Consider the following 22080-nt stretch of genomic DNA (forward strand, 5'->3'; position numbering starts at 1 on the left):
AGTTGAAAGCCTAAGTCCACACACGCAAAACCTATACACGAAATGTATTTCATAGCAGCTCTACTCACAGTTACCAAAACCTGACCGGAATCTAGATGTCCTTCAATAGGTGGATGAACAAACAAACTATAGTACATCTATATACTGGAATATTATTCAGAAATAAAAAGAAACAAGGTATCAAGCCATGAAAGGACACAGATGAAGCTTAAAGGCATTTTGCTAAGTAAAAGGCATTCTGTGTTAAGCGAAGACAATCTGAAAAGGCTATATATAGGATCTTAATTATACAACATTTTGATAAAAGCAACATTAAAGAAGCAACAAAAAACAAACAATGGTTGTCAGAGGTTAAAAGAGAGGGAGGAGAAGAATGAGTATGTGGAGCAAAGAACATTTTTTAAATGGTGAAGCTATTCTCTGTGATACTATAATGATAGATACTTATCATTAAAGGCTTGTCAAAATCCATAAAACTGTATAGTACAAAATACGTTTTAATGGGAACAATGGGTTTCTGTTAATAATAGTGTATCAATATATTGGTTCATTACTTATTAACACATGTACCACACAATATAAGATGTTAATAATAGCAGTATATGAGCAGTAGGGTGGGTATTAGAATTCTTTACACTGTCCGCTCAATTTTTCTATAAATCTAAAACTGTATTTCAAAGTCTACTAATTATGAAACAAAAAAATGAAACCATAAAGAGAAAATGAGTTAATCCCACTAAACCCTTGAAGAGCGTAAGTTCTGTACCATTCAAAATAAGAAAAGACTGATGAATTTACCTGTATAAAAATTAAAAACTCCTAAATGAAAAACAACAAAGTAAAAAAAAAATAATGTAATACACACACACACACACACACACACACACATACACACAAACTCAAATTATAGACAAGTATGTCCCTAATATATCAAGGACTACAAGAAATGAAAGGATACATACAGTTCACAGAAAAGGAAACAAAAATCTCTTAAACATAGAAAATGATGTTTAATCTTGCGAAGGGTAAGAGCCTTTGATTCAATGAAAGACTACCCAATGATGAGCCCAGGGTGATGTATGGAAGTGCTGAATTATTATACTGCACACCTAAAATAAATACAACACTGTACGTTAACTAACTGGAATTAAAATAAACACTTCAAAAAAACAACAACAATAACAAAGACTGGGACACCTGGGTGGTGCAGTGAGTTAAGGGGTCGACTCCTGGTTTTGGCTCAAGTTGTGATCTCAGGGCTGTGGCCTGAGTCCAGCTCTGCTCTAAGCACAGAATCTGCTTAAGATTCTCTCTTCCTCTGCCCTTCCTTGCCACCCCCCTTTCACCCCGCATATGCTATCTCTCTCTCTCTCAAATAAATAAATCTTTAGAAAATCAACCAACCAACCAACCGACCAACAAACAAACAAAAAACAAAAACAAAAACAAAGAGGAGCCCCTTCACCTGTATGCACAGGGTCAAAAGAGAGCCCCAACCACTCCTTCCTAGACTTCCAAGGTTCCATCTGCAAAGGTCAGAAGGAAGTCTTGGGCACCCAACTTTCTCTACTATACAAAGATTGAGAATTTGAGAACACATGCCTATTATTTCTATTTATACCAGTTCCTATGAAAAGCTCCAGACTATCCACCATTAATGAGCTCTACATATGCATTACTTTTCACCTTTTGAAACCTCCCCACTGTGTAGAATTCATAGTCCACTGTCAACAAAAGCCCCAATCCACAATTCTTGGGCGCTACAGAAATCTGGCTCTCCACCATCTTCCAGGGAGGATCTACTCCCACTCTACAGGTAGGTACAAGATATGGGTCTTCTTTGCCCCCTTTACTACTTTCAAATCATTCTCTCATCCTCTTCCTTAAAACAATCCAATTACCATCAAGCCACACTATCTTCTTACTGCATTTATTTAAAAAACCTTAAGTGGGGTGCCTAGGTAGCTCAGGCAGTTAAGTGTCCAACTCTTGATTTGGGCTCAGTCATTATCATCAGGTTGTTGAATCAGGCTCCATGTTGGGCTCCACGCTAGGCATGGATTGAGATTATCTCTCTCCTTCTCCCTCTGCCTCTCCCTCTTTTTCTCTCTCTAAAAAAACAAAATAACAATAAAAACAAAAAAAAAAACAAGAAACACTTCAATTACCCCTTCATCCCTCAATGATTTTAACTCCTTGCTCACTTTCACCCTCTCCAACATTACTCTTGTCTTAATTCTCAGAAATATTAATTTATTACTATATAAGTGATGTTCCTAACATCTTGGCTTCACAACTGCTATCCCACTTTATTAACTGTCATGGCCACATCCTAAACCATGCCATTACCAGTAAGTGAAAACCCTCTATAACCTCAATTTCAAGCATTCCAACTACCACTTCTACTTTTCTAACTCACTCACTCTCTTATACTCGATGCTCATTTAGAGCAACTCACCTGTGTTCCAGCTACTCTGCATCTTTGAAGATCCCAGCACCAAGCATTGTCTCTCTTGCAGGATTTGTGTAGATGTTATTTCCTCTGCCCCGGACCTGCTTTCAGCTCTTAGGTTCTTCTCAACTTTAAAATCATAAAAGTTATCCCTTCAAACTAGTCCTTCCCTACAACATCTAAGTAGGTCTCCCCTTCTATTCTCCACTAAAGCACTCTGATCACTATCTTCTTAGCCTGTTATCTGTCTACTTGTTTATTTCTACTTCCAGTAGACTGTCACCACAGCTGATGTCAAAGGCTTTGTTGTCTTACTTCCCACTGCATATACAGAACATGATATCCAGCCAGTACTGTTTTGTCAACTAAAAGAAAAAATGACTGGGATGCCTGATGGCTCAGTCCTTAAGCATCTGCCTTCAGCTCAGGTCATAATCCCAGGGTCCTGGAAATGAGCCCCACATGGGGCTCCCTGCTCAGCAGGAAGCCTGCTTTTCCCTCTCCCATTCCCCCTGCTTGTGTTCCCTCTCTTTCTTTGTCTCTCTCTGTCAAATAGATAAATAAAATCTTTTAAAAAAAGAAAAAAGAAAAAATGAATGATGCAGAGAGAATGAAACTAAAAATAAGTCCACAATGTAAAAAGTTAAAGAGACATGAAGATCAAGATCACACTTTACAAAAAATCCTTTAATTTTACCCCTGTTGGGATTTCCCTAAATTTAAATTATATTTAAACCTAAATATGAATGAGATTCCATTTGTAAACTGGAAAAACCTATACTACCTAGAGCTGCTATGATATTATAAATATAATGTTTCTAAGGACCTTAAACAAGACCTGGAAAATAATAAACCATCAATAAATGTTGGCTATTATTTTTTAAAGAGCACTTGAAACACTTTAAAAATTAAGGCCTATAAGTTGAAGATACAATTACAATTGGAAGAGATGTGTTTCTCTACCTGACTGAAGATGGCTGAGTAAAAGACTACTTTTCCTTTTAAAAAAAAATCTGGAAATATTCTTTTAAACTCCAGTTGAAAAACAGAAATAGTTACAGCCCAAGTTCAAGACAAGACAGATAAAATGAAAAGCATTTTTAGCCAACTCTTTTCCAAAGGTTTATATTTGTATTTTTGACAAAATGACTACCATTAGTTCTTCTAGTTCTACAGGAATAAATCTAATAATCTAATAAATCTAATAATCTAATCTAAACAGATCCCTTAAACAAGTAAAGAAAAAAGTTGTATCGCGTTTTCCACATTCAGTCAACTATATCTCTGTCCAAAGCTAAGCAAAGACAGTTCAGCTATAAAATAATAGCACAAATTAATCTAGATGTCAATTAGAGACCTTTAATTTTAGCTTGTTATTGTGGATAATCAACACCTACCCTTACATTTATTTTTCACATGAGAATATAAGCAAATCAATTAAAACTAACAAACAAAAGCTATTCATTATGTGAAGACATGTTAAAGAAAACTGTTAGCATCATTTTCAAAGTTCTCTTGATTCTAAACAAACAGACTTTTCAGTCCATCATATGACCTCATTGGCTAGGCATTTTTCAGTACTTACTCATACACTGGAATTGCACAGTAAAAGTCATGTGAATATCCTAGGAAGTCAGAAAAAATTTTCAGAATGTTCTTTACAGTTTCAAGTCCAGCATATTCAAACATTTCAGGCTCAGAAAAAAATCTCTAACCTATATAAAGCAAATAGTAACCACATCTACTAAGTTTCCTGAGACTGATATAGTTATTTGTAGTTATTAAGTAAATGATTTTAGTTAATAATTATTATTTAAGTGTGGTAATATTCTACATGCTACTAATCAAAACTCATGTTAAGCTAGAAAATTATATCTAAACTTGTCGATGTAATGACCAGTGCACTGCTAACAGACATTAAAAGAAATGTATTTCTAAGGCCATCAGGATATATTAATGAATTAACTAATTACCGTGTATATATAATATGCTTATTATATATGAATGGAAAATAACTTCATATTTCTGTCAAGAAACAATGCAAAGATACAAAAGGAACAAAAGCAGTTATCTATAGAGGATGGGACAGAAAAACAGGGATAGGAGTTAGACTTGTCCATGTTCATCTTTTCAAGCTGTTTTAATTTTTGAGCCATATAAATATAAATCTATATTTAAATCAAAAAGTACATATTTTATATAAGAATAAGTATTTCCTGAAATCAACAAATATAAATACACTCACACATATGTGCATATGGTTTAAAGAACAGAACAATAAAACTTTTAAAAGAGAAAGAATTAAAGGAACGTTTTTCAAAACACTGGAAGCCATGTTTCTGGGTCACAGTTCTGACTAAATAAAATTTCACAATAATGGCTCCTTTTCTTCCCTTTAAAACTTGAGAATATTTTCCAAACTACAACTCTAAAATAGACGATGCTTACAAAAAAAAAGAAGAAGAAGAAGAAAAGGCCAAACAATCTGGAGGGTCAGAGTAAGAAAGGCTTGACAGAAATTATTTTATTTATGCACTAAATAATTCCACAATATACTGATAGTTACAAATCATTTTGATAAAAATACCAAAGCTTACAGAAAAAGAAAAGCTTTTCCTCAAGTTGCCTCCACAATCTCCAAATCCACCTATTTAAATGGATTTGTACATTTTATAAAATTAGATTAAAACCAAATGGTAATCCTTTAAAAAAAAAAAATCTACACTATTGCCTAGTACACAAATAACTTTATGAATGCATTCCAATCTATAACTTCCCTCTACTTCAACCTACCCTACCCAAATCTGTTTCAGGAAAATACACATCACATGGGTATGGTTTCAGGAACACCCTCTCACACCAAGGGCATTTCTCAGTCTTCTCTAAAGCACATCAGGTACCTAGAATACCTCACTGACAACCTAAAGTAATGTTCAATATTCTTATGCTATCATCAGCAACCCATAACTAAACATATGTATGCAGGTTCCTAGAAAACATAAACCAAATCTCCGCAAGTTCTCTATATAAATTAATTACAAAATGATTTCAAAGATTAGAAACAAACTATGAGTGGTTACCAGATACTGGCAGGGGGAGGGGGTGGTGGTAAGGAGTTGTCTAGTAAGCAGAGTTTTAGTTGGGGATGATGCAAGGTACTAGAAGTGATAACTTCTGATGATAACCCCACAACAATGTAAATGTACTGAATGTCACAAACATGTCACAAAATGTTTAAAGTCATAAATTTTATTCTATATATATTTTACCACAATAAAAATAAATAAGCAAACAAAAGAAGTATTACAAACACCACCCCACCATAAGTATCCCACAGTTTACTGTTCACCTGAAAAGCACCTTCATAATTTTCTACTACTAAGTTGATCTGAGAATACCTAATGCAACTGTTATTTTTTAAAAGCTCGGTAATATTAGAATAGTGTCTCAATTATTATTTAATCCTTTTCAAACAATTCTTTATTAACAAGAGCTATGGCAAGAGACTGCATTTATATAAACAAATAAATGCTTAGAAGTTAATTTAATGATTTAAAGGAACTAGAGAACAATAAATGTAAAAGGAGGAAAAATAAGTGGAAGGGAAAAAGGAAGAAAAGAGATAAAGGAAAAAACATAAAATAACAAAAAGAACTATACCTCATTATTTAGATCATCAAAGCTGAAAATCCTTCCTAATTCATAAACTTAGCAAAACATCAATTAAAACTCCCAAAAAATAACTGAAAATATTAAGGAACATACTGATGAGAAGTATACAGTCTAAAATAAATTTGAAAAAAAAATAATCATGTACTAATCTAAATAAATAGGTACTATCAATACAATCTATTGATTCTAGATAAAAACAACGACAAATGGAGGGGGGACGGTGCCTGGGAGGTGAAGTCATTTAAGTGTCTGACTCCTGGTTTCAGCTCAGGTCTGACCTCAAGAGTAGTGAGATCAAGCCCCACATCAGGAGTGTAGAGTTGGCTTGGTTTTTTCTCTTCCTCTTCCTGTGCCCCGCCCCAACCCCTTTCCCTCTCTCTTTCACTCTCAAGTAAATAGATAAATCTTAAAAAAATGGAAAAGTTTTTTAACATTTAAAGGTCATTTTAAATATGAGGCCAATACTGGATGGACCTTATGCTAAGGGAAATAACTCATACAGATAAAGATAAATACTGTACGATTTCACGCACAAGTGGCATCTAATAAAACTGAACTCACAGAATGGTGGGATGGATGGTTGCCAGAGGTGGGGGGTGGCATGAGGTGAAGTGGGTGAAGGGGGTCAAAAGGTAAAAACTTCCAGCTTTAAGTAATGTAATGTACACCACGGACAGTATACTTACAATATAATATACTTAAAATTTTTAAGTACAGTACAATATACTTACAATTTTTATTCCTACATAGCAAATGAGGAAGATAAGATACCCAGTGTGACACAGCAAAGTGGTCAGAGCTAAGATGTGAACCCAGGCAGTCTCACTCCAGAGTCCCATGCTCTCGACTACTAAACTATCTAAACTAAACAAAACTACCACTAAACTGCACAACAAAAATTCACGGACCTTTTCATTCTACATATCTAAGTCTATCACATAGATATAAACTACTGTAACACACAACAAAATACAAGTAAGAATGATTATGATACAGTGCTTTGAGGATTCACACGACCATAATATGATTTGCTGTAAAGGGGATAAAGAAAGCTTTGTGGAAGAAATGATATGTATATCGGGCCTGGAAAGATATGAGAAAACAGAGACAGAAAATGGGAGAATAAAATACTTCACACTAAAGGAACACAATGACCAGAAGCATAAACTAAGGCAGAAAAGCACTGGCAACTGAAAGGCTTTTGTTGAAAAAAATGGTACTTAGCGGAAAAATAAATGAAAAATAAATGAGTCAGATGCCTAGAGGGAGGACAGACAACTCACTGCAGAAGCCAGGGTAGTAATATGGTCAGAGCTGTTACAGGGCAACTGGATATAAGAAGTGGATAGAAAAGAAATGGAAAGAACCGCCAGGAGGTGAATTCAATAGTCTACCTATGGTAAGGAAGGTCTCAAGTAAAGTGGGACAACAGAAATAGAGAAAAAGGAAAAGATATACAGCACACAGTAGCTACTCAAATTCCAATTAAATTAAGGAACTAAAAGGGTCAGAAAGAGAAAGACTCAGTACACTAAAATGTAAAAACAACAAAGGAGATGGATGAGGCCACATTTAGAGGCCACATTTTGGGGAATCTGAAAAGGGCTCCATGTTACAAAAAGGCCTTGACTGAAGGGGCAGAAAGACCCTGAACACAAACAACCCTTGCCTGGTTTGGCCAGGTTCAAGAAGTTAACTGAGAAGACTTTATAATATCAACAGTCTGCGAAATATTTTGGAGACAGACTGACAGAATTTAGCAACAGTATTAATGTGGAGGTGACTCTGAGGTTTTAAGTGCAAATTAAATAATCTTGTCATTAACAGAGATAGGGAACAAAAGAGGGAAAGCAGGTTTAAAGCAAAAAGAGACAGGACTTCAGGTTTCTACATGGTGAGATCAAAGCTTATATAGTATGATACCCAGAAATAATGACGTGTTCCCAAGACTAGTGCTACAGTGAGAAAAATCAGAGCTGAAAATACAGATGTCACCCATATAAAGATAAACATAAGTTGTAAGATTTTTTTTTTTGGAAAAAAAAAAAGAATGTACTAGAAAAGAAAAAAGTATTAGAGGGAAAAAGAAAGAATCAAAGGAAGTTTAAGGAACTTCCTATATTGGGGACGACAGAGAGTCAAAGAAAGCATCATCAGAAGGTTAAGATTAGCACCACAAGAATCAAGTATGGGGCGCCCGGCTGACTCAGTTGGTGAAGCATGCAACTCTCGATCTCAGGGTTAGAAGTTCAAGCCCCATGTTGGAGTCCCATGTTGGATACAGAAGTTGCTTAAAAACAAAATCTTAAAAAAAAAAAAAAAAAAAAAGAATCAAGTGTAACACAGCAGTGTTCTCAAACATTTTTCACAGGGAAGTATACAAATTAGACAATATTTCTATGGCACAAAGGGGTAAATGAGGCTACTAAAATCAGATGTTATTAGCCCAGGAATTAAGGAAATTATTAATCTGTATACCAGTTAATCAACTTGCTGTATTGAAAGCTCTGTATGAACAAAAAGATTTACGCCAAAAAGTTTAAGATTATATTGTCCTGAACTGTCTTTCTATAGTCATCGCTTAGGTAGAATACTGCAGAAATGACAATGAAGAACTGAAAAATAACGATGAAACTTGAGAAATCACTTAACTGAGAAATCACTAACGGTTTTAAAAGTCAGTGGAAAAAGCTAGACTTTGGGAAGCAACTCGGACAAGGGTTTAATTAAAATATCAACATGGTTACCAGTCATGTTACCCTAATTGGTTACAGAGAGTAATTTAAATGGAATGATTCCTCAAATCTTGCTAGCAAAGAAGTCCCTTTTTAAACTAATATACTTTACCTTCTAACTCTCATTTTATTCATGTTAATAAAGAGAATCAATAAAGCTCCTCTGAAACTTTGCAACACTTACCCAGTTCGAGATTGACCGACTTTATCACAAATATCCAAAATGAGGCCCCAATCCTCAGCAGTATTCATCTCACTGGTTGCTTTCTCTGTGTATTATGAAAAGAAATTGCAGAAACATTATTTTTGAAAATCTTTAAGAGGTAAATAATCACATTTAAATGACTAAGTTGTGATAAGAAATCAGAATAGTTGCCAGTAGCCTGTTTAATGAGATGGTCAAGAACATCTTCAAAAGGGGTTAGGGGCACATTTACCACCTAGTAAAATAATTTTCCCCATATACATTTCAGATGCTTATTACTTAATATTAAGAAATAGCCCTGGAATTTAAGGAAATAAAATAAAAAATAAAAAATAAAAAAAACAGATGAACATAGAAGGGAAGGGAAAGTTAAAAAAAAAAGATGAAAACAGAGAGAGGCAAACTATAAGAGATGTAACTACAGGGAAGAAACGGAGAGCTGCTGGTGATGAGGTGGGGGGATGGGGTCAGTGGATGATGGTCATTTAAGGAGGGCACTTGATGAGCACTTGGTGTTATAAGCAACTGATGAGCCACAAAATTCTACCCCTGAAACTAATAATATATTATATGTTAACTAAGTTGAATTAAAATAAAAAATTTTAAAAAATAAAAAATTAAAAAACCTTTAGAAAGGGAAAAAAGGAAATATGCCACTGATGGGACACCTGGGTGGCTCAGCTGGTTAATCATCTGACTCTTGATATCGGCTCAGGTCTTGATTCAGGGCCCTAACATTGAGCCCCATGCCTAATTCCCCACTCAGTGCAGAGAGTCTGCTTGTCCCTCTCCCTCTGCTCCTCCCCCCCACACTCCCCTCAAATAAATAAATAAATAAAATCTTAAAAAAGAGAAATAAGCCATTGATACTTATTTATAAAAAAAAAACAAAAACAAGAAACTACATACAGGTCTATTCCCTTCCCCACGAAGAAAGAAGAAATACTTTCACTATCAAGTAATTCTTAACTTTACCTGCCAATGAAGAAACATGACAAGGCACAAATCTCTACCAAAATGTTTCCGGTAATTAACTAATTATATGATTTTGTTGATTTTCATGTGTGACATGGGAAAGGAGGAAAACGAAAAGAAACTAAGCTTTAACTGAGTATTTTCCATTAAATAAAAACTTAACAGAGGCACCTGAGTGGCTCAGGGGGTTAAAACCTCTGCCTTCAACTTTCTTTTCATTTTCCATAACCAGAAATAACACCAACAACCAGTACCACAGATCTAAGCTGAAACAGACAAACTGCTGAAGGCTAAGTGTGCACAATTCTGGAAGCTAAAATCCAAAAGGGCCCAGACACAGGGGATTTCCCACATTTTTGTAATTTTATTTTTATGAGCAGGATCTCACGGTAATATCAGAGAAAACTTTCTATTTTTCAGCAAAGGGAGGAGGACAATAACTATTGTGAGATACACCAGAGCATTCTCTTCTTAACAAGGCAACTTGTTAAGCACCTGACCAACTAGGGTTTTACCAGAGATTAATCTACCTAGGGTAAAGGAAATGCCCAACTCCAGCCTGTTTCACCCTTCCATATATAAGGGGAATACCCAACTTCAGCTCAGCTAGTCATCTTCTCACACCTAAGAGAGGGGAAAAACTGAGAAGCATGTGAGAAATTCACACCCTACGGGCAGAGGCTCACTTTAAAAGACTGAGAGCGGGGCGCCTGGGTGGCTCAGTGGGTTGACCCTCTGCCTTCAGCTCAGGTCAGGTCTCAGGGTCCTGGGATCGAGCCCTGCATCGGGCTCTCTGCTCGGCGGGAAGCCTGCTTCCCCTTCTCACTCTGCCTGCCTCTCTGCCTACTTGAGCTCGCTCGCTCTCTCTCTCTCTCTCTCTCTATCAAATAAATAAATAAATAAATAATCTTTTTTTATAAATAAATAAATAAAAGACTGAGACTTAATCACCACTATATATCACTTCCTACCTAACGCCTTACTATTGTGCTATTAAAGGATGGTGGGTTGTTGTTGTTGTTTTTGAAGGATGGTGTTTCTTTTATCAGTACATCATGTCTAGCTTTCAACAAGCCACATTATAAGGCAAAAAAACACAATATGAAGAGTAAGCATCAGAACCAGATACACACATGACAGAAATGTTGGGGTTATCAGATGAGAGTTTTAGAAGCTATAACTAATAACACTAAGAGCTCTAATGGAAATAGGAGATAGCAGGCAAGAACAGATAAAGAAAGTGAGCACAGAAATGGAAATTCTAAAAAAGAATCATAAGAATCATAAAGAAATACTAGAGATCAAAAATGAACACCTGCGACGCACTCAACAGCAGACAGAAACAGCTAAAGACTCTCCAGACTTGCACATGTATCAGTAGGAACTTCCAAAACTGAAAAGTGAAGGAAAAAAAAATGACCAGAAATAAAACAAAAACAAAAACCAAAACCCAGCAACAGATTATCCAAGAACTGCGGGAAATTACAAAAAGTAATGGACAGAAGAAACAGAATACCTAAAGCAAAAACAACTCAACATTGCCCCAAATTGGTGGGAGACATCAAACCACAGGTCTGGTGAACTCCAAGAATACCAAGCACAACAAGTACCAAAAAAAAAAAAAAAAAAAAAAACCACTACACCTAGGTATGCCATTTTCAAACTGCAAAAAATCAATGCTAAAGAAAAAAATGGGGGGAAAAAAAAAAGCCAGCAAAAGAAGAACCACCTTATCTATACCGGAGCAAACATAAGAATTACATCTGACATCTCAGAATGCATGCAACCAAGGAGGAAATGGAATGAAGTAGTGTTGAGCAAAAATAACCACCAACCTATTACGTACCCTGTGAAATTACTCTTCAAAAGGAAAGAAGAAATAAAGACTTTCTCAAACAAAAAACCATTAAGGAAATTTGTTGCCAACAAACGGACCTTGCCAAAAAAAAAAAAATGTTTATAAAAAAGTCCTTCAGAGAGAAGAAAATGATATAGGAGGTGTGAGTTTCCACATAAGCGAAATAAATGACAGCAAGGATCTCAGGAACAGGAGAGAAGAAGTAGGAATATTTTGTTATTCATTTCACTTGTCTGCACTACCAATGAAGCGGTATAATGTTATTTGAAAATGGATTTGGACTACTTCTAAATGTACATTGCAGACTCTAGAGCAACCACTAAAAACAACAAAAACAGAAATATAATTAATATGCTACAAAAGAAAAAAGACTGAATCGTATGAAACGCTCCATTAAAAGCACGAATGAAAAAAAAGAGTGGAAGAAAAAATAGGAACAAAGAACAAAGGCTACAACTAGAAAACTGTAACAGATATGGTAGATACTAATCCAACAATATCAATAATCAGTTTAAACATCAGTGGTCTAAATACAAATATTGCTGGAGTGATCAAAACACAAAATGCAATTCTATATTGTCTAGAGGAAACCCACTTTAAATATAAAGACATACATTTAAAAGTAAAGAGATGGAGAAAGATAACAATGCCAACACCAATTAAAAGAAAGTGGGAATAGCTATATTAATTTCAGACAGAGCAGATTTTGGAGCAAGGCAAGTTTTCAGGAATAGAGGCATTACATAAAGCAAAGGGGTGCTCAGCTTTGGCTTTGGCTCAGGTCATGATCCCGGGGTCCTGGGATAGAGCCACCATCGGTCTCCCTGCTCCATAGGGAGCCTGTTTCTCCCTCTCCCTTTTACTCTGTGCTGTCTCTCCCTCTCTTGCTCTCTTTCAAACAAACAGACAAATAAATAAATAAAATCTTTTAAAAAGTTAAAAATAAAATCGCTAACATAAGCTTCTACTTTAGGAAACCAGGAGAATGAATCAAATCCAAATTAAGCAGACGAAAAGAAGTACAGCAGAAATCAGTGAAATTGCAAACAGAAAATACAGAAAAAATCAACAAACCAAAAGTTGGTTCTTTGAAAATATCAATAAAATTGACAGATGGTTGAAAAGAAAAAAAGAAAGGAAGGAAGATACAAACTACTAATATCAGAATGAAAGAAAAAATATCACTAACGGATCTCATGGCCATTAAAAGGATATTATATGAACATTAAAATGGCTCAGTGATATTGATGGGATCATGGAAACCTCCAATTTACAGCCAATCAATATGAAGCATAGGACATATCCTGACCTTTGACTAGCATCCGAAGTCGACACTAAGGGCAATCTTATGGGACTGAGCCCTAAACCTGTGGGATCTGACACTTTCTAGTTAGACAGATAGTATCAGAAGTGAGTTAAATTTGAGGGACACTGGTCACTGAGAATTAGAGAACTGCTCAATGGTACTGGGAAAACACACATTAGAATTATGAACTCTATGCCCACAAATGTGATAACCTACATAAAATGGATCAATTCCTTGAAAAACGCATCTGTCAAAATACAAAGATAGACAATCTGAAGAGGCCTATATCTATTAAAGAAATTAAACCAATAATTAATAATCTTCCAAAACAGACAGCATCGGGCACAGAGGTTAATGGTAATTTCTACCAAACATGTAATGAAGAAATTATACCAATTATCTACAATCTCATCTAGAGGACAGAAGCAGAAAATACTTCTGTTCTATGAGAGCAACATTACCCTAGTACCAAAACCAAAGACATTATTAGGAAAGAAAACTATAGACGAACACAGATGCAAAAATCCTTAACAAAATATTAGACAAAACAAATCCAACAAAATAAAAAAAGAATTCTAAATCACAACCAAATGGGATTTATCTCAGGTAAGCAATGCTGGCTCTGTACTCAAAAATCAATAAATGCAATCCATCTCATCAACAGCTAGAGAAGAAAAATCACATGATCTTATTAAAAAACTCAGAAAAAGCATCTGACAAAGCCCAACAACTCATGATAAAAATTCTCAGCAAACTAGGGATAACAAGGAACTTCCTCAAGTTGATAAAGAACATCTACAAAATGTCTACAGCTAATATTTTTAATGGTGAGAAACTAGTAGAAGTTTACCACTAAGATCAGAAATAAGGCAAGGGTGTCTTCTCGCACCATACCTTTTCACCAGCATACTGGAAGTCCTAGCTAATGCAAACGTATGAGATAAATACATAAAAGGTGCAAAGATTAGGAAAGAAGAAATAAACTTGTTTTTCCTCACAGATAGCATGTTCATTTATGTAAAAAACCCAAAAATATCAACAAGAAAAAACTGGAACTAAAAAATGAGGGGTGCCTGGGTGGCTTAGTCAGTTAAGCCTCCAACTCTTGGTATTGGCTCAGGACATGATCTCAGGGGCTGGAAAAGACCAGCCACTAACCCTGCTCAGCAAGGAGTCTGCTTTCCCTCTCCTTCTCCCTATGTTCCTCTCCCCTCACTCCTGCACTCTAAGTAAATAAATAAATCTTTTTAAAAAATGATTTTGGGGGTGCCTGGGTGGCTCAGTGGGTTAAAGCCTCTGCCTTCGGCTCAGGTCATGATCTCAGGGTCCTGGAATGGAGCCCCACATGGGACTCTCTGCTCAGCAGGGAGCCCGCTTCCTCCTCTCTCTCTCTGCCTGTTTCTCTGTGATCTCCATCTGTCAAATAAATAAATAAAATCATTTAAAAAAAATGATTTTGGCAAAATTGTACAATACAAGGTTGACTGTAGAAAAGTCAGCAACTTTCCTATATATTTAACAAACAACTGTAATTTTAAATTAAAAACACAATGCCATTTACATTAGCACTCAAATAAAATACTTAGGTATAAATCTACAAAATACATATAAAATCTATGAGGAAAACTACAAAATCGTGATGAAAGAAATCAAAGAATTAAATAAATGGAAAGATATTCCATGTTCATGGATGTCTACTGAAGCTTTATTCATAATCACCAAAACTTGGAAGCAAACGTGGTATCCTTCAGTAGGTGAAGGGATAAACTAAGGTACATGAAAACAGTGAAATGTTATTCGGTGCTTAAAAAAAAAAAAAAAGAACTAACAAGCCATGAAAAGACAAGAAAACTTGAAAACTTTAGAGGCACATTAAGCAAAAGAAGCCAATCTGAAACGCTAAATAATGCATGTTTCTAACCATATAACATTCTAGAAAAGTAAAAATTAATTAATTAGTTAATTAATTAATTCAGTGGTTGCCAGGGGTTGGAGGGAGGACAAGATGAACAGGTGGACCACAGGATTTGCCACGCAGTGAAACCATGCTGTTTACAATGGTAAACACGTTGTTACATATTTGTCAAAACCCTTAGAAGATAAAACAACAGTGAATGCTAATGTAAGCTATGGACTCTGGGTGGTGATGATGGGGATATCTGGGTTAATAGATTATAACAAATACACTACTCTGGTGCAGGATCCTGATACTGGGGAAACTCCTGCGTATGTGGGGATAGGAGAGATACAGGAAATCTCTGTACCTTCTGCTTAATTGTTCTGTGTATCTAAAACTCTTCTAAAAAATAAAGTCCATTTTTTAAAATAAAGGAATTAAGCAACTGTGTGAATGCTGATACCTGCTGTTCAGAAAAGAAACAAATAATATATTATATATTAATAAAAAATTAAAATTAAAAAAATAATTAGTTAATTTAAAAAAAAAACAGGGTTAACATAGAGAGCTGACTGGTATTCTTTCTTTCTTTCTTTCTTTATTGACTGGTATCCTTTAAAAGGGTTGTTTATGCATTGCCTGGTGTATGGGAACTTAGATTTAGGGAGAGTTCTCACCATTCTCAGAACTTAAAAACTGGCCCCCTATGTCTAAACTGGTTGTACAGACAATATGGTTTATACTGAATATGCTTTCTTTGTGAGAGTCTGGAGTTCGGGTACTTGCCAAGCAGAGTACGCCTTACAGGATCAGCTCTCAAGAAAAATCCAAAGCACTGAGTCTAATGAATGTCCCTGGATGCAACATTCCACACATGTTGCCACACCTCTGCCGGGGGAATTAAGCATGTCTTATTTGGAAGACAGTAAGCATGTCTTCACTGGAAGAGGAGCCAAGGAAGCTTATGCCTGGTATTTCCAGACTTCACCCATGTGCCCTTTCACTTTGCTGATTGCACTTTGGGTCCTTTCACTGTAATAAATCATAGCTATAACTATAACTGAGTCCTGTGAGTCCTGGGGAATCCTAGAACTGGGAAAGCAGGGGAGTGTTCTTGAGGTCCCACCCACCCCCACCAAATACCTGCCCTCTCAGAAATTACTCTATTCTATCCTTCACCTTCATTCATACCTTCACCCTCAGAGAGATTACAGGACTCTGGGGATTCCAGGTCAGCCCAAGAGGAAACACCTAAAGGTAAGATAGCAACATGGAGGACAGAGAGAGTTCCACAGTAAATGGCAAACCACATCAACATGAAGTTCAGTCAATAAGTCCTAACCACAGGATCACAGATTCCACAGTGCTTTTTATTTCTCTAGTATTAACCATGGGCAGAAAACCAAGGATTATCAGCTATCTGAGAAAATCTTCTTAACACGGAAGATAAAGGAAAAGACAAACAAAACAGACAAATACAGCAAACAAAACAAAACAAAAATGAGAATAGGGCAAGTTAGAAAAAACAAGAACCTATGTAGGAGGGAAAAACTTCAAAAGAAATCATTATTTTCTTCTGAAACAAAAGCTATACAGAAGTAGAAGGTAACCTAATCTTGAGTGGAACACTGTAACTCAAAGAATAGATAGACTGAAAGACAGTATCACCATGATCTCCATGAACATTTTCATTTTTTTTAGCCTGAGACAGGTTGGGGGTAGGAGGCCTGATCCATACCAAGATTCTTATTTGTAAGGGTTGGTGTTGGCGAAGACAGTGAAATTCCCGCTCCCTACTTCCCTTCAAAGCCCTGTTGCCTGGTTCAACAGATAATAATACTCATTTCCCCACTGTGATCTACTACTGAGAGCTGGAGATTTGAAGCAGAAAACAGCAAGCAGCCAATTCTGTCCAAACTCTATGTAGGCTAATAATTCCTAATCCACAGCATAGCCCCAAGAGATAGAGCAACACCTACCAACTATTCATTGCCATTAGAGGATTACATTAAGTATCTTATAAAGTGGCAGTGAGTGATAACTAGTGAGTAGTGGGTACCTAAGCCTAGTCATCATACCATCTTCTAATAGGGTAGATAACAAAAGCAGGTTATTCACACAAATTCCTTGTGTAAGAATACAAATGTCCAAGACATCTGAGATCTTGGAAAAGTGACTTATTTGCAGGAAATAATAAAATTTGGACAGATATTCAACAAAATGGAATAAACTTCTAGTCTATGCCAGGCCCCATCTGAAGTAGCTGAGACTCTAAAAAAAGAAATGAAACCAGAAGACAGAGACCTAAATAGATGAAAGAAAAAGTATTATAGAAAAGAAAAGAAAAAAAAAATGGAAAGCCTGATGCAAGCTGGAAAAAAAATGGTAAAGACCTGGGGGGAGAGAAAAGAAGAATCAGGCAAGGCTTCTTGATATACTTAGAAACTAAGGAGAGAACAGGATTAACAATGAACTCTTTTGTTTCTATTTAAGTAGTAAATATATAGTAGAGTATAATAAAGAATAAAATTATGAAAACAAGTGTAACAAAGAAGCTAGGCTGGCTACAATAGAGACTACTTTGTCAAAGGTTGGAACCACTCAAAAACCTAAAATACAAGATGAGATATTTGTATTAAATCAAGAAACAGACAAGAGAATTTGCAGCAAGGAAATAGTCTAATCAGAACTGGACTTCCAGGAAAAAAAAAAAAAAAAAAAGACTACTGCCCATATGTGAAAATGGTTCGCATGAGGGAAAATGAGACCTAATGAGAAACTAACACTACTCTTGAAACTAAACAGATAACTTACAAAGCAAATGTTGAAATCCTGTTTAATTTCATTCAGGCTGCAGGGTATATACCAAAAGGATAACTGAGTCAAATTTACCTGTCATTGTTCAAGTTCCCATAACACACTATAAATCCCTTGAAAATAATAACAATTTCTACTTTGGGAAATTCTTTCAATATTCATGTTCTCAGCCTAAGGACTCAAGAAATACTAAACTGACTCATGCAATTACAGTATAAATCCATAAAACTCACAGAAACACATACACCTTTAATAGTATCTACTTCAATGATTTTCCAATTTTACTTTTCAGTGTGGAAAACCCTCTACAGTGCAACTGTGATGCTACCTATTTAGAGTTGGTGCAGCCCACACATTGAGGGCACAGAACTCCCTCGTTTCCCAATTCAGACACAAGCAACAAGCTCTTGGGTTCCTAGGTCATATGCACTTTTGACGAACTGGTAACAAAATCAGGGGTTTCCATTACCCCTCAGGTTCATTAATCACTATATCAACTCAAAGAACTCAGAAAAGCATTTTGATTACAATTTTATCACAAAAATTACAAATCTGAATCAGCCAATGAAGAGATGCACAGGCCCAAGCTTCTGTGCCCTCAGGATGCATCATCCTGACACATCAGTGTGTCTCACCAACCAGGAGGCTCAACCAAGGTTTGGTGTGTAGTTTTTACTGGCATTTTATTATGAAGGTCTGGTCGGCTACCGACTGGAACTCAATCTCCACGCCTCCTACCCCTCCCCAGAGGTCATATGACTCAAAGTCCCAAGCACCTAATCACAAGGCTAAGTCCTTCTGGAGTGACCAGCTTCCATGCTGAGTCATCTCATTAGCATAAGTGAAAACATTATACAAGGAGCCCTTCTTGAATAAGATGCTCCTATCATTCAAGAAATTCCCAAGATTTAGAGGCTCCCTCTCAGGAAACAGGGACAAAGACCAGTCACACACTTTATTTTTCGATACTTTCCTTTATAAGAACAGTTTACCTTCAAAGAAATGCAAAATGTAAACCAAATCCAAGTGGACTGCTCTGAGGATTCTCAGAGCTCTATCTCTAAGACCCCTAACCCTTACAAAGTCAAAGAAAATCGACTGAATCATTCTGATCAAATATCCTCTGTTCTAACATTTACTTCATCTTAGAAAAGCAAAGCAAGTCATTACTTTGATCTGATAGTGTATTTAAATAATTGATTCATTATCTTTACTGGCTGGTAGCCAAGCAGGCCTTTTAAAAACATAGTGCATTTTTGTAAAAGAAAGCTCTTAAATCTTGAAATCTATCACCTTCTTAAAAAATAACTAAGCTTATTAAAACTTAAAAGTCAAAACTTAAAACTTAAAAACTTACTGAAAAGGATACGCTTATGACTGATCAAATATAAAGTGCCTATATAGTAGCTAAATATGATCTTACAGTTCCTGAATTAAGGTGTACCCAGGAGTGGATGGTACAGTCATCAGCAGGTAGGCTGAACACTCGTGAACTACATTCTTTACTCTCTGATACATAAATAGGATCAGTACCTGACTCAAACTTACGTACATCCGGAATGCAACCCATTTCCAAACTTTTAAACTATTCAGATTATTTACTGATGCTGCCTCAAGATCAACAAGGGCAGCAAAGCAGTTCTTCTCAGTTACAAGTATTTTTTTAAATTGGAAAGAATAAAAACTATTATAACAATTCAACATGGTTTTATAAGTAGCAAAGTTGAAACTACTTTCTAAGACAAAAACGGGCTGCAGGGAAGGTAAAAGTGAAGCAAGAGACTTGCTTCTAACCAATGCAAAGTTTCATAATGATCTCATTTTATCCTCAGATTATTCCCACAGACAAAGCTCATTTTGCTGCCCTTCACTTTATTGCACTTGTAGATACTGTGGTTTGGGGTTTTTTTGTTGTTTTTTGTTTTGGGTTTCTTTTTGTTTGTTTTTGTTTTTTTTTTACAAATTGAAGGTTTGTGGCAACCCTGCTTTGACTCCATTTTCCATGTGTCCCATTTTGATAATTCTTGCAATATTTCAAACTTTTTCATTACTATTATATTTGTTATGGTGCTCTGTGATCAGTGATTATGATCTGCTAAAAGCTCAGATGACGGTGGGCATTTTTTAGCATGAAGTATTTTTCAATTAAGGTGTGTGCATTGTTCGTTAGACATGATGCTACTGTACACTTAGTAGACCACAGTATGATATAAACATAACTTTTATATACATCAGGAAACAACAAAACTCATTTGACTCACTTTATTTAGATGTTCACTTCATTACTGCGGTCTGTAACCCAGCCCACAATACCTTCAAGGTATGCCTGTATACAAAGAACAATGATCTTTGATGTTGCAATTGTAACTGTTTCAGAGCACCGCAAACTGCACCCATATTAAAACAATGAACTTAATAGAAAAAGTGTATGTGTTCTGACTGTCCACTGGCCCATCTCTCTTCCTCTCCTTGGGCCTCCTTATATTCTCTGGAATACAACAATATTGAAATTAGGCCAACTAGTAACTCTACAATGTCCTCTAAGTGTTCAAGTAAGAAGAAGGGCCACATGTGTCTTTAAATCAAAAGCTAGAAATGATGAAGCTTAGTCAGTAAGGCATGTCAAAAGCTGAGATAGGCCAAAAACTAGGTCCGTTGAACCAAACAGTTAATCAAGTTCTGAATGCAAAGGGAAAGATTTTGAAGGAAATTAAAAGTGATACTCCAGTGAACATACAAATGATAAGAAAATGAAGCAGCTTTATTGCCAATATGGAGAAAAGTCTGAGTGGTCTGGAGAGAAGATCAAATCAGCCACAACATTCCCTTAAACCAAAGCCTCATCCAGAGCAAGGTCCTAACTCTCCTCAATTCTATGAAGGCTGAAAAAAGTAAGGAAGCTACAGAAGAGAATTTCAAAGCTAGCAGAGATTGATTGACGAGGTTTTAGAAAAGAAGACATGTCCATAAGACAAAAGCACAAGGTAAAGCAGCCAAGTGTTGATGGAGAAGCCACAGCAAGTGCTGATGGAGAAGCCACAGCAAGTTCTCCAGAAGATCTAGCTAAGGTCTTTATCCAGGGTGCTACACCAAACAATAGATTTTCAATGTAGACAGCCTTTGAGTGGCAAAAGATGCCAACTAGGCCTTTCAGAGCCAGAGAGAAGTCAATGCTCAACTTCAAAACTTTGAAAGCTAGGGAAGACCCTCTGGTTAGGGGCTAAGGCAGCTAGTGACTTTAAATTGAAGCCAGCACTCATTTACCATTATGAAAATCCTAGGACTCTTAAGAATTATGCTAAATCTATTCTGCTTATGCTCCCTATATATGGAATAAAGCCTGGAAGACAGGACATCTGTTCCCAACATGGTTTACTGAATAGTTTAGCCCACTGTTGAGACCTACAGCTCAGAAAAAAGATACTCCTTTCAAAATACGACTGCTCATTGTACCTGACCACCCAAAAGCCCTGACAGACATGTACAAAGAGATTAATGTTGTTTTCATGTCTGTTAACACCACATCCACTCTGTGGCATGCGGATCAAGGAGTCATTTTGACTTTCAAATCTGACTATTTAAGAAATACATTTCCTGGGGCGCAGGATGGCTCAGTCAGTAGAGTGTCTGACTTCAGCTCAAGTCATGATTTAGGGTCGTGGGATTGAGCCCTGATTCAGTCTTCTGTCCTCAGCTGGGTATCTGTTTGTCCCTCTCACTCTGCCCCCTCCCCACTCTCATGCTCTCTCTCTCTCTCTCTCAAATAAATAAAAATCTTAGAAATATTTATATCAATAAATAAAATCTTAGAAACACACATACACAAACTACAACTGCCATAGATACAAATTCCTCTAATAAATACGGGCAAAGTAAACTGAAAACCTGCAAAGGATTCAACATCCTAGATGCCAGTAAGAACATTCACAATTCACAGGAAGGTCAAAAGATCAACATGAGTAATAGTTTGGAAAAAGGTAATTCCAGCCATCCTAAATGACTTTGAGGGGATTAAGACTTCAAATTTCATGATAAAATATGAACAGATGAGGAGTTGCTTCTTACAGATAAGCAAAAAAGTGGTTTTCTGAGGTGGAATCTACTAGAAGATGCTGCGAAAACTGATGGAATGCGACAGAGTTTAGACTATCACATAAACGCAG

General features: G+C 36.1%; 1 protein-coding gene across 3 annotated transcripts in view; it reads right to left on the reverse strand.

Annotated features, from left to right (window-relative positions):
* The window catches only part of STAM (signal transducing adaptor molecule), a 96735-nt gene that overhangs the window by 66530 nt on the left and 8125 nt on the right, over positions 1-22080 (reverse strand). Inside the window, exons 1-2 of one of the 3 annotated variants that reach the window (XM_059404234.1) lie at positions 20179-20251; positions 9044-9128 (exon numbers count right to left, since the gene is read on the reverse strand). In XM_059404234.1, coding sequence (XP_059260217.1) covers positions 9044-9111 — 68 coding nt within the window. In that variant the 5' untranslated portion in view covers positions 9112-9128; positions 20179-20251. Of the gene's footprint in view, positions 1-4037; positions 4058-9043; positions 9129-20178; positions 20252-22080 lie in introns of those variants that run through there. The other 2 variants (XM_059404233.1, XM_059404236.1) reach the window with 2 other exon arrangements.

Source organism: Mustela nigripes, chromosome 6 (assembly GCF_022355385.1).
Source record: "Mustela nigripes isolate SB6536 chromosome 6, MUSNIG.SB6536, whole genome shotgun sequence".
Lineage (NCBI taxonomy): Eukaryota > Metazoa > Chordata > Mammalia > Carnivora > Mustelidae > Mustela > Mustela nigripes.